At 35.4% G+C, this 24,390-nt stretch overlaps 2 protein-coding genes and 1 long non-coding RNA gene across 4 annotated transcripts in view; all 3 read left to right on the plus strand.

Moving 5' to 3' along the window:
- Window positions 1–470: 470 nt before the first annotated feature.
- On the plus strand, window positions 471–19,449 carry LOC107584915 (uncharacterized). Its single transcript, XM_016271685.1, has 14 exons — window positions 471–886; window positions 3,153–3,264; window positions 3,886–4,031; window positions 4,889–5,000; window positions 5,552–6,063; window positions 8,586–8,662; window positions 8,770–8,864; window positions 11,378–11,413; window positions 11,633–11,683; window positions 12,672–12,854; window positions 13,009–13,266; window positions 13,471–13,551; window positions 15,997–16,245; window positions 18,276–19,449. Exons 1-14 carry the CDS (start codon window positions 645–647, stop codon window positions 18,741–18,743), a joined length of 2,622 nt encoding a protein of 873 aa, XP_016127171.1. The 5' UTR covers window positions 471–644; the 3' UTR covers window positions 18,744–19,449.
- Window positions 9,165–11,448, plus strand: LOC107584879 (uncharacterized). 2 transcript variants are annotated; one of them, XR_001609189.1, is made up of 3 exons: window positions 9,165–9,236; window positions 9,344–9,384; window positions 11,378–11,448. It is a non-coding gene; the product is annotated as an uncharacterized lncRNA (long non-coding RNA). The 2 variants fall into 2 exon arrangements; XR_001609190.1 differs by lacking the exon at window positions 11,378–11,448 and adding an exon at window positions 11,162–11,218.
- Window positions 19,450–23,304: 3,855 nt separating the features above from the next.
- The window catches only part of LOC107584880 (coiled-coil domain-containing protein 120-like), a 50,661-nt gene continuing 49,575 nt past the window's right edge, over window positions 23,305–24,390 (plus strand). The window contains exon 1 of the mRNA XM_016271646.1: window positions 23,305–23,480. The gene's annotated coding sequence lies outside the window, so the exon portion shown is untranslated. The remainder of the gene's footprint in view (window positions 23,481–24,390) is intronic.

The following is a 24,390-nucleotide window of genomic DNA, read 5'->3' on the forward strand; positions in this document are numbered from 1 at the left end:
AGTCTATCGTGTTTCTGCTGGCTTGAGTCTTTGCGGTGGCCTAATTTAATAGAAGGGTTTTATTCACATCGGTTACGTTGCATTGGGAAAGACTTTCTTAGAAACTATTGCTTAAATGTTTTATTGGTATGCAGATCGTGATAGAATTACGTAAAAAAAAATCATATTTCTCTTTGGCAGTTTCTTAAATCATCAGTGACAATGTAAATCTGTATGTGTGTGTGTGATTGGTTTGTAATTCATCTCAATACAAAGTATGTCTATAGAAATCCAGTATGTCTTTAGAAATCCATTAAGCAGCAAAAATTACCATGTTGGCAGGAATAATTAATTATTAATTAAAAAAATAAGTAATTATTTTTGTTCTTCACATCTGCTTTTTCTTTACAGGTATGATTCATAACCAGTAAAGTGATGGATGAAACATTGGATTTTTGACATTTCATGCAACCCAAGCTCTTCATAACTTTTTGAGATGAAATTTATACTTCCAATTTCTATGGACTACAAAGGTATTTTTCCTATTTAAAAAAATGTGAGCTGGCGGTTCAACATCCGAACTCTTCGTTGCATGGCTTAAAACCATTGGTCTCGCAAATCTACTAGTAATACAGAGGCCTCAAGGCCAGAGAACGGGATCAGATATGACGGATGAGCTGAACAGGGCCTCAGCTGAACCGGAGACGACGAAACCGGAAGAGACTGTGCCGATTGAAGCAGACGACGTTACTGACGGTGTGGATAATGCAGTGGGGAACAACATGCCTGGAAAGGTGACGCCTGAATCGCCACCTGATTGGCTGAAGCCAATGGAGGAGGATGAAGATGATGGCGGTGAGGGTGTCAAGAGCAGTGAACGGATCATTATGAAGACCAATGATGACGTGTATGTGCTTATACCTCATTTTTGTTTACATTTAGTGTGCTGTTTTATAGTTTGTGTTAGAGGTGCAACAATATATCATGTCACAATATGTCACAGTACAACAATGCAACTGTATTGTATATAGGGCTGGGCGATATGGCCAAATAATTATCACGATAAAATTTTTCATATCAGTTGATATCAATAATTATCATGATACATGTTAAATTATTTATTTTCAAGTTTAAAGGCAGATTTCTTCTCCTGAGTGAAAGGTGTAGAAACCAGACTTGATTTAATTGTGGTTTCAAATTACTTCTTTTTTTTTTTTTTTTTTGTCCGAACATGACAAACACTTTTCAAATAAGTGATCATTTCACAAATATGAGGTGCAACATTCAAAACATTTATAATAATATTTATTTTCTACATCGATATATGCATGAGTAAGTAAATCAGCCTGGTTTCATTAACAAAATATCTTAATAGAGAAATTAATTTCTTGGTTTCTGCATGTTCTAGTGGGTGATATTGTTTCAAATCACGAAACAGGTTTATGTCCCCTGACTTCGATGGCACGAAGCAGATGTAAATTTGTGTTCATTAACAAAAACGGTAACATCTATAAAAATTGTAACAACCTATAGGGTAAAATTTAGAGGTAAAATGTAAATATTCTAACTCTATCAAATGAGTAAGAACTCTAATTTTATCAAAATTAACCATTGGTCATCTACAGTATCATACAATTAGATCATGCTAAACAAAAGTAAAAACACACATAGCACCTCATTACCATGGTCAAATGTAACTGCATATATGGTTTTTATGATATTTGTATGAAAAACAGTAGCCTAAATACATTTAGTATAAATTTTTAAAAAATGCTATAGACTGTAGAGTCTGCGCTGTATTGATCGTGAAGTGGAGCCACGGTATCAAAGTCTCGGCCAAACTCCTGCCGACCCAATCGCAAGCTCACAATCATGACACCACACCCCATTTTTATAGCATCAAATAACTAACTAAAAGCAAATTTATAAAAAAAACGAACACTTGAATATACATCAGTGTTATAAGAACTACCTAAAATGATGAAAACCATCTTTGGAAAAAATTATTTGAAGTGTAATTTGATTATTTAGTTGGTCTCAAGGTCCAGCCACCTGGGGGCGATCAGAACATTATATTGAGCATGTGTTATCATTCTATCGAGGGAAAATATATTGTGATAATTATCGCTATTTTATCACCCAGCCCTAAACATAGTCAGAGTTTAGGCATTAAATTTAGAATCAAAAATATGATGTGGCAAATAAAATATTGTTGCTTTCATGTTTATTATTTATAAGTTAAAAAATAAAATATTTAGTAAAATATAATATTTAAATGATTAAATATATGAATAATAATTACATTTTCTTTTGTAAAGATTTGTACAGGGAAGATTTTCTTGCTTCCATTTGAAGCTCCTCAAATCGTGCTGTAGAATATGATTATGAAGTTTTGTTCATGTCATCTTCAGCACTGCTTTCGTTAAACCAAAAAGAAGACAGTCCAAATATGAAGAGATTCAGAAATGCATTTCTGCCATGACAACTCTCGGGAGAGTTTAGCATGGTAATATACATGGCAGTGTCAACCTGTTTGGTCTTGGCGGAATAGATCTGCTACACTGCTGCTGTTGCAGAGAAAGTACCGAGACTTGCTCCTGCCAGTACATCCATGACATGCTGCTGTGAGCATGTAAGAAATACTGCTGCTGCACATATAACATATATGAGAAGACCCCATATAAAACATACATAAAGCACCCCGTATCAGATCTATACAGGTGGAGCTGGGGAAGGTGAAGGGTTTCTGAAGCATGCTGCCACTGCTACAGCGAGCACTAGCAGAGTATTTGAATGTTTGAGCAGCAAGCTCATTGGCTGCTTGCACAAAAAGAACCAATCAGCTACGCCACGTGAATAGTGATGTCATTGTCAGATTGAGTTAGAACCTATCGGCCTGCGCCATCTAGAGTTTCATGACAGAACTTTGTATTTACATTTTTTAGTTGACTTTTCACTCAAACTGTTGTGCTGAATATTTGCAATTAAATGTTTTATCAAATAAAAAAATGCTAAATATAAGCATTTTCACTAGTGGTCTCACACTTTTGGACCCTTTTAAAAATATATATATTTAAATCCATTTGAAAATAAATCACATTTGATAATTATATCACACCTGTTGATCATGTTCAGTTGATAAACTGACTTTCGTACTTTTCATATTCTCACAGTCCAAAAGTAAAGCGACGCAGAGGTCGGCCTCCGATTGCCAGAAATGTTAGACATGGACTTACTCGTTTAGATTTCAAGAAAGGATTGCATGCAGATCGCCCTAAAACTAAGGTTTGTGTAGCTATCTGTCTTGATTTGGGTTTTGTTTGCATTGTTAGAGAGAATATTATGTATGCACAATGGGTCAAAAGTTTGGAATGAAAAATATTTTTTTTGAATGATTCTTAAAGAAGACTCTCATGCTTACCAAGACTGCATTTATTTGATCAAAAATACAGTAAAAACTGTAATATTGTGAAATATTTTTTCAGTTTAAAATAACTCATTTCTGTTGCAATATAATTTAAAATGTAATTATTTCCTGTGATGCAAAGCTGAATTTTATTTACTCCAGTCTTGATCCTTCAGAATTAATTCTAATATGCTTTGATTTGCTGCTGAGTTATTAAATCTCAGTTATTACTTTTAATGTATTTTTAATGTTTGTATATTTATAGGATGTTTTTGTGATTTTTATTATTTAATATAAAATCAACATTTTTGTTTAAACGCTTTAATTAGTTGTGCTTGCTAAGATTGCTACTTTTCTAAATAACCAGGAATAAAATTTCCAGAATTTTAGGAGTAAATTAATTTTATCTTCTTCAATCTTTTAATTGAATCATATATGATATTATTACAATATTTTTGAAACCCTTTCTTCTTTTCTATGTGGTCGTTTGGGATATGTAGACTGTTCGTTCTCTACGGGAAAGAACGCGTTCAAGTCCCACATCGGGAACGGCCATTCCTGTCCCAGATCCACCTCGCACGGCTGAGGTTTTACCCAGAAAACCCCAGCGTATCATTCACAAACCTATCGGCCTGCGCCATCTAGAGTTTCATGACAGAACTTTGTATTTACATTTTTTAGTTGACTTTTCACTCAAACTGTTGTGCTGAATATTTGCAATTAAATGTTTTATCAAATAAAAAAATGCTAAATATAAGCATTTTCACTAGTGGTCTCACACTTTTGGACCCTTTTAAAAATATATATATTTAAATCCATTTGAAAATAAATCACATTTGATAATTATATCACACCTGTTGATCATGTTCAGTTGATAAACTGACTTTCGTACTTTTCATATTCTCACAGTCCAAAAGTAAAGCGACGCAGAGGTCGGCCTCCGATTGCCAGAAATGTTAGACATGGACTTACTCGTTTAGATTTCAAGAAAGGATTGCATGCAGATCGCCCTAAAACTAAGGTTTGTGTAGCTATCTGTCTTGATTTGGGTTTTGTTTGCATTGTTAGAGAGAATATTATGTATGCACAATGGGTCAAAAGTTTGGAATGAAAAATATTTTTTTTGAATGATTCTTAAAGAAGACTCTCATGCTTACCAAGACTGCATTTATTTGATCAAAAATACAGATAAAAACAGTAATATTGTGAAATAGTTTCTGTTGTAATTATTTCCTGAGATGCAAAGCTGAATTTTTTTTCTGTATTACTCCAGTTTTGATGCTTCAGAATTCATTCTTATATGCTTTGATTTGCTGCTCAATTGTTATATGTAAAGTCTTTCTGTTTATAGGATTTTGTCTAGTGGTCTCACACTTTTTGGCCCTTTTAAAAAAATATAAAAATTAAATCCATTTGAAAATAAATCACATTTGATAATTATATCACACCTGTTGATCATGTTCAGTTGATAAACTGACTTTCGTACTTTTCATATTCTCACAGTCCAAAAGTAAAGCGACGCAGAGGTCGGCCTCCGATTGCCAGAAATGTTAGACATGGACTTACTCGTTTAGATTTCAAGAAAGGATTGCATGCAGATCGCCCTAAAACTAAGGTTTGTGTAGCAATCTGTCTTGATTTAGAGTTTATTTGCACTGTAGAGTGAATAATGTGTATGCACTATGGATGCATTTATTTGATCAAAAATACAGTAAAAACTGTAATATTGTGAAATATTTTTTCAGTTTAAAATAACTCATTTCTGTTGCAATATAATTTAAAATGTAATTATTTCCTGTGATGCAAAGCTGAATTTTATTTACTCCAGTCTTGATCCTTCAGAATTAATTCTAATATGCTTTGATTTGCTGCTGAGTTATTAAATCTCAGTTATTACTTTTAATGTATTTTTAATGTTTGTATATTTATAGGATGTTTTTGTGATTTTTATTATTTAATATAAAATCAACATTTTTGTTTAAACGCTTTAATTAGTTGTGCTTGCTAAGATTGCTACTTTTCTAAATAACCAGGAATAAAATTTCCAGAATTTTAGGAGTAAATTAATTTTATCTTCTTCAATCTTTTAATTGAATCATATATGATATTATTACAATATTTTTGAAACCCTTTCTTCTTTTCTATGTGGTCGTTTGGGATATGTAGACTGTTCGTTCTCTACGGGAAAGAACGCGTTCAAGTCCCACATCGGGAACGGCCATTCCTGTCCCAGATCCACCTCGCACGGCTGAGGTTTTACCCAGAAAACCCCAGCGTATCATTCACAACTCGACATCAACATCTCAAAGACCCCGACTCATCCCCGTCTCACCTGCAGGGGGCAGCAGCCTCTCCAAGACCCCCAACGCCGAATTTCACAGCCCTCCGCGCCTCACAAGGGTCTCGCCGCTCAGTATCGACACATCGGTGACACGGAATTTCGTTCACTCTCCAGCTGTAAAAGTGGGTAATGTTTCCCAACAGATTGTTTCCTCAACTGAACCTGGGAAAGATGGGACTGAACCTCCCCTTCGACTCTGGCTTTGTCCTTCTCTGGAGCCCATTAGCGCTACAAAAACTCAGGATACGTTCTCAGATCAGATTGTAAATTCACCAAATTTTCCGGAGACTACACTTAATGGAACAGTGACCCAAAAGGAAAGTCTTTCTCTGCTCAGGTGAACAAATCGGACTCATTTCATACCACCTAGAAAGTCTATTTTGTATGCTCTACTTTTAACTAGGACGTTCACAAATGTTTTAACATTGCATCCAGTTCAGGGTTTCTGCAGGTTTTAAAGGGGTCCTATTATGCTCTTTTACAAAGTCTTGATTTTGTTTTGGTGGTGTACTAGAACATGCTCTCATGCTTGGTGGTGGTTCGAAAAATGCACTATTTTTCACATAATTTACATTATTATAATACCTTTCTCCCCAGGCTGGCACAAACGGCTCGATTAGTTCCCCTTTGATAAAGGCCCGCCTTCCGAAAAATGAAATGTGTAGTGATTGGTTAGCTGTCCCAGTGCGTTGTGATTGGCGAACAGTTTAGACTGTGTTTCAGTACTGCCCCACCCCTTGCCAAAACCGGTATAGTTAAGGATGGCGTCAATATTGCCATATCAATTTGAGCCGGATTCACACCCAGAGAATATTGAACAAGAGGATCGCGGAGAACCTTTGCATGCATGGATATTGCAAGACATATTAGAGTGGTAACGGTATTGTTTTTAGTTTTTTTTTGGCTAAATCACATTTTAGATAGGATGTCAACTACTGCTAAAAAATAACTGCATTTACTATGTACAGATAAGTGCAATGGTAATATGTATTATGTTTATTGTTTTTTAATTCTAACATTCTATCATGAATTGCAGTGAAACTGTTATACGGTTGAATTTATTGAAGTGTAAATTCTGCAGATTACGTCATTGTCCAGTATTGTATTGTCAGCAATTTATAAAAACGTTTTCATAATTCTAACATACATATTTACATGCATAATTATTCAGGTGCATGTGTAATAGCTTGCGAAAACTTGACGCTACAGCAGCACTTCTTCATCGTCGTCATCTTGCTTCCCATAGGCGGGAATTATTTTAATGATATTCTAATTGGCCGCTTTGTGACATCACAAAACAACGCTGTAGTCCAAACGAGCCGTTCGTTGTAGTTCTTGAAAAGGGATTTGTTTAAAAAACAAAATATCTCCCTTTGGAGTGAACTTTGAGATTTGTAACTTTCTAGATCTTTTTTTATGCCCAAACATACACACTATCTCAACTGGCTAAAATTCTAAAAGTGAAAAAGCATAATAGGACCCCTTTAAAAAGTCGCCCTTCCACAAATTAAATCAGAAAGTCTGCAAAGCATGCGTTGCAAAAAATTAATATCTAAACATCCTTAAATCAAGATACATTTACTAGGGATGCAAAATGAAATCGTCGTCGTCTTGGTTCCCATAGGCGGGAATTATTTTAATGATATTCTAATTGGCCGCTTTGTGACATCACAAAACAACGCTGTAGTCCAAACGAGCCGTTCGTTGTAGTTCTTGAAAAGGGATTTGTTTAAAAAACAAAATATCTCCCTTTGGAGTGAACTTTGAGATTTGTAACTTTCTAGATCTTTTTTTATGCCCAAACATACACACTATCTCAACTGGCTAAAATTCTAAAAGTGAAAAAGCATAATAGGACCCCTTTAAAAAGTCGCCCTTCCACAAATTAAATCAGAAAGTCTGCAAAGCATGCGTTGCAAAAAATTAATATCTAAACATCCTTAAATCAAGATACATTTACTAGGGATGCAAAATGAAGAAAATTAATTCTTGTTTTCTGAGAAACAAAATCAACAAAACTTGCTTTCCCCTTTAATTAAGTTGAGTTTTTCTGAGCACATTGGCAGGTAATTGTTCTTGTTTTAATCTTAAACTCACTTCACTTTGATCAGTTTCACAGAAAACTTCAGACATTTACACTGGAAAACAAGACAAAAAATCTGTTTTTTGGTTTTGTTTTTTGCAGTTTGATCAGATGGTACACTTAAATATCCATATTCTACTGGTTAATAAGAAATTGTTTTTGTAATTATTAAGTAATGAACAGTGTTGGGGGAAGTTACTTTTAAAAGTAATGCATTACAATACTGCGTTACTCCATAAAAAAGTAACTAATTGCATTACTTAGTTACTTTTTATGGAAAATAATGCATTACGTTACTTTTGCATTCCTGGGCAGGGCTTGCTTATTTATTTTTAATAACAAAAACCCCAAAAGTTCTATATTTTGCAACGGTAAAAGCCCTTTCACACCAGAAGGGAAATGAATAAGTCTCAGGCTGAAGAACCTTGTGCCTCTGGTCTTCACCTCACTACCAATTTATCTCAACACAGGACAGGAGAGGTTTCAGTGAATAAAAGGGAACACAAAGTAACTGAAAAAAGCAATCTGATTACTTAACTGGTGTTACTTGTAATGCGTTACCCCCAACACTGGTAATATGTTTAAAGTAGCGTTTTACAAACTCTGAAGTGTTGCTAATGCAACTCATTTTGTGCTCCCTAGATATTTACATTTAGAGAACTTATTGACTAACAATACGTGCTCCCTTCAAGTTATGCTTTACATTTTTTTTTACTTAGTCTTAAAAAGTCCTTAAAATTACCTTCATAAAATCTGAGTTGTTTGTCTTTCTTCAGTGAATGTGAAAGCTGTGGCTGCCAATTTCCTGCTCAGAAGATCGGAGACATAATGTGCTACAGATGTAGGCCTAAATGTATGTGAATTTGTAATTACACTCTTCATTTCAGCCAGCAGCAGAGGATAAGTATGATATTTGTGTGATTTGTATTGTCTTAATTTCTTTATTTCTCATTTCTGCAGCAGACAAGAAGCACTCTCCTCCAAATATTGTGTTTAGGAAGGTATGTACCATTCTTGAGACTGGGATAAAACAAAACGTTTATGTGGCAGAAATGGTTTTGGATTAGATTAAGTTATTTATGTATGTTGTGGTCCTGCTTCTTCTATTTTAAATGTGTTTTTCCATCTCTGAATCTCACCGGCAGATAAAACAATGTGTTCTGTCATGTCCAAAATGTATCATATATATTGACACTCAACTTTGATAAATGAATCCATTGAAAATATAGGACCGTTTCAAACTGATTTTCAGGTCCGGCTGTTGGAGAAACATACATTTTTTTTTTTACTTAGTCTTAAAAAGTCCTTAAAATTACCTTCATAAAATCTGAGTTGTTTGTCTTTCTTCAGTGAATGTGAAAGCTGTGGCTGCCAATTTCCTGCTCAGAAGATCGGAGACATAATGTGCTACAGATGTAGGCCTAAATGTATGTGAATTTGTAATTACACTCTTCATTTCAGCCAGCAGCAGAGGATAAGTATGATATTTGTGTGATTTGTATTGTCTTAATTTCTTTATTTCTCATTTCTGCAGCAGACAAGAAGCACTCTCCTCCAAATATTGTGTTTAGGAAGGTATGTACCATTCTTGAGACTGGGATAAAACAAAACGTTTATGTGGCAGAAATGGTTTTGGATTAGATTAAGTTATTTATGTATGTTGTGGTCCTGCTTCTTCTATTTTAAATGTGTTTTTCCATCTCTGAATCTCACCGGCAGATAAAACAATGTGTTCTGTCATGTCCAAAATGTATCATATATATTGACACTCAACTTTGATAAATGAATCCATTGAAAATATAGGACCGTTTCAAACTGATTTTCAGGTCCGGCTGTTGGAGAAACACAACATCTGACACCTTGTGTTGGCAGATGACAGTGTTAACAAAATCTTTTTTTTGTTGTATCATACATCAAGTTAGTTCTGGCAGGTCACGTTAGTCAAGCTCGCATCAGCTGACCTTCAGCTGATCCCCATCTACCTATGGGAATATGACACCTATCTAAGCATTCATATATAAGGTCCCTCAGTATTATCAGCAGTTTTCGCATTGCTCAATAGCTAATTACCCTCCTCCATCCCCAGCTCCTCCTCTGTCAGTCAGGATTCAGCCTTCTGATTCTCCTTTGAATCAGACTAATTCTAAAATGTGTACATAAAATTATTGAACTTTACCAATATCTGCCATACATTTATGTTGGTTCTGTTCTGTTTACCCTGGGGGGGTTATCGCTGCTCTCCCTGCTCTCATTCATGCTAGGCTGCATGGATGCGCAGGGAGTTCTTGCCCAGAACAGAAACATACCGCCAATCCAAACTGTATGCTAATTGTCAATCATCTTTGACGATAATGGTCCTGACAGAAATGTATTCAATGCAGCAGGTTTTTTTTTTTTTTGCTACCTAGTGCCAGGACATAGTAGTAATGTTTCTTTAAATATCCAAAAGTTGTTTTTGAGTTTACTGTAGTTTATATTTAATTTAAGTTTAATATATTTTATATGATATATTAGTAATATTATTATTATTATTAGTTATATTATATTAAGTTATGTAATAATATTTAAATAGTCATATTTTATAGTTTAATAAAAATAAAACATTTTATGTATTTAGCATATTTGTATAATTTTTTATATATTTTCTATATAAAGTATTGAGTTGTGTTCTGAAGTTTTTTTTTGTTTTTTTTTAGTGAGGAGTAGTGAGGAATATAGTTGCTAACAGAACAAAATATAAATAAAAAAATATATAAAATTAGTGCATTTTTTAAAGAATATTCTAGTGATCATCTCTGATTCATTTCAAATTGGAAATGTCATTGTTTTCAAAACTAGAGGCAGGTCATATTTTGAGACATGATTTTTCCCATCATGTTTTCTTTCTTTTTTTAATGCAAGACTGCACATGGAAGGTTAAAAAAGCTTTTTTTATTAAATTGTACTTGCCATAAAGTCCATGCATGGCCTTTCTTCCTCATCTGTGCTGTGTTGTTGTTGATATTGTGAAGTGGAAGTGAGGCAGTGTTGCTGCGTCCGTGTTCATGTCAGCTCTTTGAGAGGTATAAGACTTTGGCGATACTTTTGCGTTTTAACATCTGAACTAACACAACCTAATTTCCATTTTTTTCTGCTCTTAATATATGAGCCAAAACTGTTGTTTGTTTTCCGTAAATTGCTGAAGTCCAGATTATCCTTGATTTCTCTGCTAGCTTCTTTTATTCTCTTTTCTAGTAACTTACTTTCCCTTTATTTCCGATTCTGTTGAATCTAAGAGCTTAGTTACCATATTTCCTTTGCTTAATTTTTATTATGCTTTTGTATTTTTTGTATTTTTATTATTATTTTCAAGGTGGGGCAGGATCAGTGGGAGGTTGGGAAAACAAAACATCCAAGAAAACAAATGCTGGTAATAATAATCACATAACGTCATATAGACACATTCGTTGCATTTTTGGGTTGAAACGTGAAACTGCAGCATACACAAAAGCATTGCTGAAGATCATCAAAAAAATCATATAGCTGAACTACTTCACACCTAAACATAATGTCACTCTGTCTCCTGCAGAAACAACATCCCAAATACAAGAAAATGGTAAAAATGGTGAGTGTACATGCTTAATGGAGCTAAATCTTTATATATTTTTTTTACATATATTGCATACTTCAAGCCTTTAAAATGTAAATGGGTTCAGTTGTATGGTTACTCATTCATGAGTCTGGCTGATTCATGTGCTGCTTCTAGTGCAGAAATCGCAATATATTCGGGAAAAGTACTATGCTTAAACTACTCATCCAGGTTTTTATTGTGTGTGTTATTTAGGATTTTGTCCCTGATGGTGATGATGATGATGATGATGATGATGATGACTCGGTGAGTGATTCAGCAGCACATTCTCAACCCAACAGACATTAATCTGTTTTGGTGTTTTAAAAATTTTTTTAATTGATTTATTTTTTTTGAGTCTGCTAATGGTTGTGGCATGGGATGTTTTTAACACTATAAAGCCTTCTGTATCATATTTGATACCTCTAAATTATCACCATGATCAAAACATTGCTGGAAAACCTGTTGTAGACAATCTTCTACGTGCCTTCTGACCCCTGATTGATAGACATGATCCACCTTCATGTGTTCTTCGCAGATTTTTATAATTTTATAGACTAGATGTAAGAATAACTTCAGATTGTTAGTAATATTTCAAGATGAACACTTACTGGACTCAAGCAACTTGGGTACATGCATAATTTTTTAGATGTTAAATTGTGAGTATCGAATATTACACATAAGGATTTTGAGGAATGTTTATTTGTTCATCATTGTATTTCATTGCATTATATGTTTTGCTTTCCACAATAAAAACTACAGAACTTATGGCCATAAATGTACAGTAAGCATTTTAATGTCATCTTACTATGAAATATTATTGGGAGATATAGAGCAGCAGCTAATATTTGTATGCATTTTCTGTAAGTAGTCTGCTATACTGTTATATTTACATTCCAAGCATAATTTCATCTTACTGTTTATTAACTGCACCAAATTGCATATTTCTGCTCTCTGAGCTCCATATTCCCCTTCATAACAATATATAAGCTATAAAAGCCTGATGTGTCATGGTAATCAACAAAAATACATATGCAGACTCAAAATTTTGTCTATAAAGTGTCAATAAACTGTTTCATTTCATTGTCAAACTATTATTTCATCTGTCAGGCTTTACATGTTTTGAACATATTACGAATTGGACATGGAATATTCTTTTCCTGGTTATTGCTGGGCTCATAAAACCACTTTAGTTATGTTTTTATGCCCTTTATTAACGGAAGAGCACAATTTCTCTGTCTACTCTTGATTTCAGGTTGCGAAGAAACGCAATCGCAGGATGTGCCGGCAGTGTGTTGCGTGTCTTCGTGAAGACGACTGTGGCAAATGCGACTTCTGCATGGACAAGCCCAAGTTTGGTGGCAGTAACAAGAAAAAGCAGAAATGCCGCTTACGTCAGTGCAAGTTTCAGTCAAGGCTTCATGGTCAAAGAGCAAATGTACGTATTTATCTGATTAGCATCTAATGGCATCACTCAAGAGTAAGGTTACCACCTGACCACATGCCAAATGCACATATGCAAGATGAGTTTTGCCAGATGTTTCTTGTTTTATCGGATCATGCAGGGAATGCTACTTCCATTCCTTCCACAGAGAAGGAGAAATGTGAAGCCCAAGCTCAAGAGACGCGGGAGACCGCCGAGAAAACGGAAATTCAGAAGCAACCCCTGGGAGGATGATGAGGAAGTTTCTGATGATGATGATGATGATGACAAAGAAGATTTGAGGCATTATAAGATGAATGGCGGGAAAGGAGGAAGGAGGAAATGGAATTACAGTTTTAAGGAAGATGAGGAAGACATGTTCATTGAGGCTGTGATTGAGGATGACGGACCGTCCAACACAGAGGAGGTTTCTGATTTCTAAATGTTGCAATCAAAGATTTCAATGTTTCACAACCAGTCACTAAAACACTGTGTAGTTTTATGCTGCTTTCACACCAAGACATTTCAGTCACCATCAAGCATGTAATTCTATTCAGAAATATCATATAATTAGGTTATTAGATATTTTCATGATTGTATTTAATGTTGTATTTGTTTACTATTTTTATAGGATCCTGATATTTTGGGCAGTGAGAGGTCAGCGATGGTGTCTAATGAGATGTACTCAAACACGTCTGGACTCAGTACTCAGGTAAGACTTCTACAGCGTTTCCAGCCTTGGTTCTGAAATTAGTTTCCTAATTCATAGGCATTAAAAAATATAAAATAAAGAGTTCTAAGTCTTGAAATAAACAAATTAGCTCTGAGATCAATTGTAACTCTTTTATTTAAAGACATTTTTTTTAAAAGAAGGTACAATGAGTACTTATATTTACATTTTATGCATTTGGCAGATGCTTTTTATCCAAAGGGTCATACATTGCATTCAAAGTATTAGGACTGCACTATTTGGGGAAAGAAATGGTTGTGACATTTCTAATTAAACATTTCAGTTGTGATAAAAAAAAATTTTTTAAACATTAAAAATCCAGGTTTGCTGTGCTTGTTTGTAGGGCTGCATAGTTTGGCCAAAATTGTTGTTGTTATTATTATTATTAAACATTACTAAATAAAACCAAATAAGAAATATTACTATTATAAAAACAAGCATTTAAGAAAAGTATAATATATATATATATATATATATATATTTTACATTACAGCTATAAAATTACAGTACTACTATTAATGGTTGTGTTAATATGTATAATTTCAAACATTAAACCATCAAAATTAGATTTTGACGAAGAACAGCAGGGAGCCGTTAAAACGGTAATACTTAATATGGTTCATTAGTTAATGTTAATTAGGGATGCACCGATACCACTTTTTCCTGTACTCGCCCGATACCGATACTTTTATTTTTGGTACTTGCCGATACCGAGTATCGATACCGATATTTTTATTGCATTTGTAAATTTTTTTAATATTGGGTACAGAAACCAAAAGGGTATGTATAATGTTAGTTGGTTAACTTCGTTTATCAAATAGATACAGTTAAACCAAAATTTATTCAGACACCTTCAACATTTCTCACATTATAACAGTTTATTCGCTATAGTTTAGAAAATGATAATAAAATATGACAAGAACTCAGAGTTAAACAGAGTCAGAACAAATTCATCTTGATAATGTTAGATAACTTTGATAGAAAGGTATGTAATAGATTACAATCAACCAAAATAATTCAGACAGCTGTTAGTATGACAGTATTTACACAACTATCAATACTTTGTCCGGCAACCTTTAGCCTCAATGACAGCCTGTAGTCTCCTGGGCATGCTGTTAGTTTCACTTTCACCAGAAAGTGGTGTATGCCTAAGGTTAAAAATAAATGATGTTTATAGTGAATGCCCCTATAAATGGTTTTATATTTACGATTTCGTTTGAATCCAAATGATGGGTGTGCTAAGTGCATGAACATCAAAGATCACACAACAGAATTGCGCGCGCTCTCGCTGGCTCTCTCTCTCTCTGGCTCCCTACCGTTAAGTAACTTGTGCATTGTTTTACTTACTTGTTTTTGACATATCCGACCGAGCTACAAACTTTCCAGTGATGTCTGTGAGAAAGATATATTCACTCGACAAGCTCGCGCATCTGCGCCGCCGCGCGTTCAATCCACTCAGCGTGCTTTGTTTATCAGCTCGCGCACACCAGCTATACAGGCGTTAATACTGAATGTTTAACATTATATTCGTTGCATACATATACTTCGTAGTAGACATCCTTAACTCCTTTCTGCTGTCTGTTGTTCTGTTTGTTGGTGTTTCTTTGTCTGAATATGGCGCTTAACACATGCTGTGCGGTATCGGCGTTTGGTATCGGGGCATTTTAACGAGTACGAGTACAGGAGACCAGTATCGGGCCCGATACCGATACCAGTATCGGTATCGGTGCATCCCTAATGTTAATGAATACAGTATTTATTAATCTTTGTTCATGTTTATTAGTAAAAGTACAGTTGTTCATTGTTAGTTCATGTTAGCTCAGGTCCATTCCTTAATATTTACAGAAAAAAAACCATTGGATTTTAATAATGTATTAGTCAATTTTGCAATTAATATGAACTGAAATTAATAACTGCTTTATGAGTATTTCATTGTAAGTTCATGTTAATTAATGTAGTTAACTAATGTTAACAAATGAAGCCTTATTATAAAGTGTTACCATTAAAGCTTTTCTTTTATTGATCAGCGCTTCTCATTACAAGAATTGCAAGTAGAAATTTGAAGTATTTATGCTCTAGTGATTAAGCATCTAATAATTAACATTATTTAGTTATGTACCAAACATTACTGTAGTTGCCTGCAAAAATTTCTGACTGGTGAATTTTGCATCAGGATTGTTGGTAGTTCACCAGGAGTTTGGTAAAAAAAAAAAAAAGTTTTGGAATCTGCAACGTCTAGTTATGTATGTTTCGTAGTTGCCTGCAAAAATTTCTGACTGGTGAATTTTGCATCAGGATTGTTGGTAGTTCACCAGGAGTTTGGTAAAAAAAAAAAAAGTTTTGGAATCTGCAACGTCTAGTTATGTATGTTTTGTGTTGGTGGCAACTGAACGCTGGTGTTTGTTTGAATGTCTGCATGTTTCACAGGGATTATACTACAACATGTCAGGCGTGCCGGCGGCTCCTTATGTGCTTGGATCAGTGCCTCTGTGTAACAGCAATCCAGTGCCGATGGGTGAGGTTATCAGCTCTCTGCCGATGGGGGATGATGTGCCTCAGAACGGTTTTCTTCAGTTTGAGATGGTGAGAGTGGGATCACCACCGTCACATTACACAGAAGAAGCTCAGAACACAGAACAGCACGTGTCAGAACCTCAGCAGGAGCCCACGCCGGTGGTGAGTCTGTCTTCACTGCTACCCAATACAGCACTATTCAAAAGTTTGAATGTTTTCAAAAGACGTCTCTTCTGCTCATCAAGGCTGCATTTATTTGATCAAAAATACAGTAAAATTATAATATAGTGAAATGTTATTACAATTTAAAGCAAGTCTTTTCTATTTGAATATATTTTGAAATGTAATTTGTTCATGAGGTGCGAAGCTGAATTTTCAGCATCATTACTCCAGTCTTCAGTGTCACATGATCCTTCAGAAATCATTCTAATATGCTGATTTACTGCTCAAGAAACATTTATTATTATCAGTGCTGAATAGAGGTGTGCTGCTTTATATTTGTGTGGAAACCATGATACGATTCTTTGATGAATAGAAAGTTCAAAAGAACAGCATTTATTTGAAATAGAAATCTTTTGTAACATTATAAAAGTCTTTACTGTCGGTTTTAATCAGTTTCATGCCTACTTGCCTACTTTACAAATTTTTTAAATTCCTATAATTTTAATTAATTCATTATTTTTTAGACCTTTATTTAATTTGAATTCATTTTAATTACATTTTATAACTTTAATTTCTATATATATATTTTTTTAAATCTTACTGACTCCAATTGTTTAACAGTATAGTATATATAATATTTTTTATTTAATTTATATAATTTTTTTTTTTTATATATAATTTTTTTTTTCTTTCTTTGCATATACAGCCTTTTATTTTCAGACAAACGTGAACATGATTATATAACAAAATATTAAAGTGACATTTATTTCAAAGAAAGCTAGCACAAGCACGCCTTCAAGCAAACCATTTCACAAAAAGGAGGTTTTATTGATTATTTGTCAATTTATTAAAAGGACTAAGCATTTTTGTCACAAGCGTTAATGGATCATGTTGATAGTTAAAGTGATTTTTCTACACCTGTGGTTATTCTTCTAGGATACTTTTGTGAACTTGAGCAGAACTGACCTTATTTGTGACCCTGGAGCACAAAACCAGTCTTAAGTCGCTGGGGTATATTTGTAGCAATAGCCAAAAATACATTGTATGGGTCAAAATTATTGATTTTTCTTTTATGCCAAAAATCATTAGGATATTAAGTAAAGATCATGTTCCATAAAGATATTTTGTAAATTTCCTACTGTAATTAAAAGTTCATTTTTGATTAGTAATATGCATTGCTAAGAACATGATTTGGACAACTTTAAAAGCGATTTTCTCAATATTTAGATTTTTTTTCACACTCAGATTTCAGATTTTCAAATAGTTGTATCTCGGCCAAATATTGTCCTGTCCCAATAAACCATACATCAATAAAAGCTTATTTATTCAGCTTTCAGATGATGTATAAATATCAATTTCGAAAAATTGACCCTTATATGACAGGTTTTGTGGTCCAGGGTCACATATATACACTAAAAATCACCATAACATCAATTAATTAAAAGTCAAAATGGCTAAAACAGTGAAGTTAGTTCTTATTTTGTTTCTAGATACCACTTGGTTGATGACTTTTATTATTGTGTACAATGTCTGATCAAATTCAGACATGTTTAAGCGTCAATCTTTACAGCCATGTCCTCTAACCCCTATTTTGAAACCTTAAAAATGTGATGATTGTTGATTTCAAATACTTTCAGCACAGTCAGAGATTTCCACAGCTATCAACCATGTCAGACCATGCAAATGTCACATCTGCTTTCATAGATCACTCAGATCTTCAGTCTGGTGGGAGGAGAGAACGACTGTGACCGAGACCAAGGCCTGATGGAGCTGTTCACTTCCCTAGGCCAGACCGTGCTGCCCGCTCACTGGGTGGGCATCATGGCCAAAGGCCCCCCCCTCCAGCTCCTGCAGTGCTCCAAACTCTCCACCATGGCTGACACGGTGGTCCAGATCGAGAAGGGCTTCTTCTACCAGGTCAGTGCTTCAAAATGTGATGATTGTTGATTTCAAATACTTTCAGCACAGTCAGAGATTTCCACAGCTATCAACCATGTCAGACCATGCAAATGTCACATCTGCTTTCATAGATCACCCAGATCTTCAGTCTGGTGGGAGGAGAGAACGACTGTGACCGAGACCAAGGCCTGATGGAGCTGTTCACTTCCCTAGGCCAGACCGTGCTGCCCGCTCACTGGGTGGGCATCATGGCCAAAGGCCCCCCCCTCCAGCTCCTGCAGTGCTCCAAACTCTCCACCATGGCTGACACGGTGGTCCAGATCGAGAAGGGCTTCTTCTACCAGGTCAGTGTCCAGAACCAGCCTCTGCTGCTGATGCACGCCGTCTACTCACGCCACCCTACCTGCCTCGAGTCGATCGAAGACGTGGTGTCGCTCTTACTGGACTTGGAGGGGCTGGGCGTGTGTCAGGGCTACCAGAACTTCCACATGGGCTCACCTTGGGAGCCTAGAATGAGCGTGAGAGCGGCTCTGTGCGATTTACTCATTCCCAAGGACGAGGAACAGTGTCCAAAATGCACACAGCCTGTGGAGGGTTGAGCAGCCGTGCGAGAATTTACTGTGAGTTTTCGACACATCTAGTAGTTCGAGAGAATCTTCCACCAGTTTTTAAGCTTATAGTGCAGTCAGAGCTGTTTCCGACCTCATGATGAATTGACATCTAAAATGGTGCTTCTTATTTAGTTTATTTTTTTAGTTTTTTAAGAAAGAAGTTAGTGACACAACCTTCAAAAAAGGACTCGTAAAACACTGAGTTTTACCGAAATCCCTTCTTATCGTTGCTTTCTGGTTGGGTTTAGGACATAAATACATTCAGTTCTCATTTAAACTACCTCTTCATTATTTTATGGACCAATTTTAACCTTAAACCTCCTACATGCCCTTATTGATTCAGACGTTTGGTGAACAAGTTTATTGTAGTACAATGAGAAGTATGGAAGCGTGTTTCCGCCATAAGGTAAAAAAATTTTTTTCTCAAAAATCAGACTTTTCAGACAGCGATATAAAATCTGAATTTCAAGATATAAAGTCAATTCTGGGAGGAAAAGTGCAAATTGTGCAATCACAATTGCCGGGAATTGTGAGATGAAAAGTCGCTTTTTTATTTTGTGGCGGAAGCAAAAAAAAACAATTGCGAGGTGTAAACTGAGAATTTCGAGAGAAAAAGTCTGAGTTACGAGATGTAAGCTTGGAATTGCGAAAATGAACATCAGAATTTAGATCAGAGTTTATATCTCGCAGTTCTGAGAAAAAAAGTCTGAATTGTGAGATAAAATCACAGTTGCCATATTATTATTTTTTTATCCTGTGGCAAAAACGGGCTTCCGTAGAAAAGTGTATTCTGTACTGCCTTTGTCGTGCTAAATTTGGGGTTGTATGTTCAAATCTAAAGTTGTTTGAACACAATTTTAAACCAAAATCATTCAACCTTTAAAAATCGTCTGTTTTTTTTTTATTGATGCCTTACACTGTAAGGTGCAACTTTTTACCCCAAAGCGAGCACACCGTCTTTCATTAGGTGTGTTTTATGTTTTTTTTGCAGGATTCTCATTACGAGTGTTTTTATGTGATCTGGTCTTTTTTGTCCTGTTGTTAATCACACCTGCTTCATGTGACTGAATTGTGTTACGTATGATAAAGTGCAACTAATGGCACTGCGATCAGCAATGCATTTTTGCTGTTGTGTGTATTATTCCCAGCCTACAGTAGACATCCGACCAGAGGACATTTCACTGATCGGCCTTTATTTGGTTTACATATATTTGAATTCTTCCTAGGAGATAAATCGATGCAGTTAACATTTGACTAGTTTTTTATTTCAGTGCAACATTGTTTTTCATTCCTGAGGGATTTTAATTCATATGTTTAAGGCAGATTTTCCTGGAGATCTGTATAAAATAAGCTGTAAAGTATACATAATTGTCTGAAATTATTTATAAATGGAGGATGCAAGCTAGAGGTGTTTCTGAGAGCATCTCTGTATTGTAAATCTTGTTCTCTTGTTCTGTTTAACCACCGAGTTCAGTTTTTGAAACACTGTAAAGTAAGATTTTTATGACGAGTGGGTAAAATAAAGGTTTCTTTTTTCTTATATAGAGAGAAAATTCTGCTCTTTTTTTCTGTCTGAAGTGACAATCAGAATCATTCTTGATCCATGATGAAATGCAGGGGTTTTTGAACTTTTTGGTCTATGAAAAATGTATGAAAAAAACATTAACTTTGCAACATGTACTTTTTGATGTGGTAACTTGCAATTAATAAAATATAATTTCATGCAATTAAATTGATTGAATTTGACCTGTCCGATTTTGATTATTCAGTTGACAACATTTGTAATGTAATTCAAATTTGACTTTCATTTATTTAAGAAAAATGGGGGTTGTGAACAACATTTGCTGTGAAAAGCGGTATACAAATACGTTTAGATAGAATTAAAAATGTTTATGCATCCATCAGTTAACAAACATACACGACATATGCTGTCAACTTTCCAAAACATTTAAAAATAATAATTTTTGGCTCTAGTACAGTGGCGAATTAAAAGTCAATTATTTATTCAGAAACTACATGTATAATATCATGCTTGCGTTTTTAGTCTCACAGTATAAATTGGAATTTATGCATGAAAATATAGAGATGGCTTTATATTTTCTGAGATTTCCTAGCAAGAGGATCATCATATGTGGATGTTGAAAGCCCTGATGTAAGTGTCGGTTCTTTGTCATTTCAACAGTATTCCACAAGAGGGATTCATTCTCTTAATTTAGCAGTGCATGTAGATGCAGCAGATGCTTATGAATGGATCTTTTTCAAGTGACACTTTACTGCTCTCTTGAAAGACTTCTTGAAAGATTTCTACTATGGAAGACAAAAATGTTATTTCTGTATTTGCTGTGACTCTTGGAGACACCTGCAGTCAGTTCCTATGGGTTGAGCAGCGAGTCGAGAGAGAGACTCATTCATGGTGTTGTGCATCGATCCTGAATGAGCTGCTTTGTTTCCATACGGAAGTGAGAGGAAAGTGACCCCAGTGGCCTTCCGTCTGATATCTGGCTTTCGCATTCAGTCACCGTCTGATATTCATATCCTCCTTGTATCACTATTTTAGCGTGTGTGCTTTCAATGGATCTGCCAATTACAAAGCAGCCTATATATAAAAGAGAATGAGGCTGTCAAAAATAGAAAATATATAACCTATACAAACTTTACATCAAAAGAGGCTCCATTTTATTATTACATTTTCGTATTCTTTTGCATTATTCTTTTGTATTAAAGGGCTAGTTCACCATCAGTTGAACCATCGTTTTTTTCCCCCTCCATACTATGGAAGTCAATGGGGACCAGCAGCTGAAGGTGAACTAGCCCTTTAAGACACCGCTACAGCTTTTGAATTTTTGTGCAGGATTTCAGGCCTGTGTTGAGGACAGAAACCATTAACAAATCAAACTCAAGCAGAGATATTGAATGGGAAGCTGATTTATCCACCAATTCTTAATCTCCAACGAGGCTTTATGGATTATGGCTGTGGATTAACCCTTAAAATGCCAGAGAAGGGTCAGTAATCAGGCATTAGTCAGAGAATTAATAACACAGCTGATGCATAACAATTTACAGTTTCATTGTGCTTTTTTTCCTTTTTTTAATGTTGACTATATATATATAGAGAGAGAGAGATTATATATATACACACACAGGTGCATCTCAATAAATTAGAATGTCGTGGTAAAGTTTATCTTTTTTTCAGTAATTCAACTCAAATTGTGAAACTCGTGTATTAAATAAATGCAATGCACACAGACTGAAGTAGTTGAAATCTTTGGTTCTTTTAATTGTGATGATTTTGGCTCACATTGAACAAAAACCCACCAATTCACTATCTCAACAAATTAGAATACTTCATAAGACCAATAAAAAAACATTTTTAGTGAATTGTTGGCCTTCTGGAAAGTATGTTAATTTACTGTACATGTACTCAATACTTGGCAGGGGCTCCTTTTGCTTTAATTACTGCCTCAATTCGTGTGTGTGTAATTTGTATATATTATACTTAATATGTTGTAAATTCTATATAATAAATTATCTATTTATCTATTTATAATATATAGTATACATATGATCTATAATAATATACAAGTATATAATACTTAATTTGTTATATATATATATATATTTAACTTTATATTTATTACTAATTATAATAATTGTATATATTCAGTGTTCCTACAGAAATATATATAAAATAATAAATGATCAAATAAATTAGTAATTTATATATTAATTAATATATTTATACTAATTACTTATTGGTACATTTTATGACAGGCAATGTTTTAGTATATTGATTATTTTCTTAGTTGTAAATAGATTGTTCTTTATTTAATTGAAATATTTTTAAATTCAATAAAATAAAGAATAAGTTTTATTTTTTTTTATGTACATTTGATATATGTTTATTTTTATATAGATATATATATTCACTATTTGTGTTTCCGTACTGTGGCACTGAACGGGTTAAACGAGACACAAGCCACTAAATGTGGATGAAATGTGATTGGTTTGGTGCCTGTGTGTAGATCAACGCAGGATAAAAAATCTCCAGCCCTTGCAGATGGAGGGGGAAGAGAGGCTGGCATTACCGCATGCTGTGTGAACACAGGGGGGGGTGTTGAAGAACAGGCGATGATTATGATGATCTGGAATCGATGAGCAGAAGACAGTCATGCAGCTGAATGAAGGACTAAAGACGCCCCGGAGATGCTCGTGAGATGATGCAGAGGGACGCACGTGGATGGCAGAGACCCCAGCATCCTCTCAGGTATTTAGAAACGGGCAGATGTTGTGATCGCTGCTGCACTGATCGGATGTTGCATTGAGGAGCTGCTGGGTTTGCATGCAGCACATGGTCTGCAGCGCAAAACAAACACGTTTGAGAATGAATTCCGCGACAATGAGCTATTAGTGGCACTGAACGGGTTAAACGAGACACAAGCCACTAAAGGTGGATGAAATGTGATTGGTTTGGTGCCTGTGTGTAGATCAACGCAGGATAAAAAATCTCCAGCCCTTGCAGATGGAGGGGGAAGAGGGGATGGCATTACCGTGAGCTGTGTGAACACAGGGGGGGTGTTGAAGAACAGGCGATGATTATGATGATCTGGAATCGATGAGCAGAAGACAGTCATGCAGCTGAATGAAGGACTAAAGACGCCCCGGAGATGCTCGTGAGATGATGCAGAGGGACGCACGTGGATGGCAGAGACCCCAGCATCCTCTCAGGTATTTAGAAACGGGCAGATGTTGTGATCGCTGCTGCACTGATCGGATGTTGCATTGAGGAGCTGCTGGGTTTGCATGCAGCACATGGTCTGCAGCGCAAAACAAACACGTTTGAGAATGAATTCCGCGACAATGAGCTATTAGTTAGTTACACACGTGGTTTGTGCAGAAATGTAAAGTTTTATTGTTATGCATGCGTTGTTTCGGTCTGAGTTTGTGAATGTTTAGTACTGATGCTTACATTGACATTTATATTGTGACTGGTTTTTAAGTATGATTTTTAATTCATATGTATACAACTATTTTTTTTGCGCATTCTTATCGTGCTGTGTAAAGTCTGACCCCTGATCTCAGTGCGGTTGGCAGTGTTTGGAGATTTGAGTGTCCTCGCCTGAGATCCACGCGCGGGATCAGGTACATTAATGGGGTCACACATGCACCTCAGCGCGTTAACTGTTGTGTTAATTAATAGCAGTTGTGTTTACTTATTATGTTAATGTGCTAGAGTAAAAGTGTAACTCGATGTGTGCAGTTTTTGGGCATGGACACACGCGTGGGAATGTTGCGTTGCTCCTGCGCGGAGACTTGGGCGTGTTCAATTTTCATCCGCACTTACTTTTCCGCGTTAATGTTTATAACAGCGCACCGATTTTCCTCGGACCATGGTTATTAAATCTCAGCTAATAATTTACCCGTGCACTCTAAGAAATGCTGGGTTAAATATAACCCAGCTCTGGGTTAAAAAGGGACAACCCCAGCTATTGGGTTGTTTTGACCCAGTGGTTGGGTTGTTTTGAAAACAACCCAACCACTGGGTCGAAACAACCCAACCGCTGGGTCGAAACAACCCAACCGCTGGGTCGAAACAACCCAAATGCTGGGTCGAAACAACCCAACCGCTGGGTCGAAA

This window comes from Sinocyclocheilus grahami, unplaced genomic scaffold (genome assembly GCF_001515645.1).
Source record: "Sinocyclocheilus grahami isolate Dianchi unplaced genomic scaffold, SAMN03320097.WGS_v1.1 scaffold64.1, whole genome shotgun sequence".
Classification (NCBI taxonomy): Eukaryota; Metazoa; Chordata; class Actinopteri; order Cypriniformes; family Cyprinidae; genus Sinocyclocheilus; species Sinocyclocheilus grahami.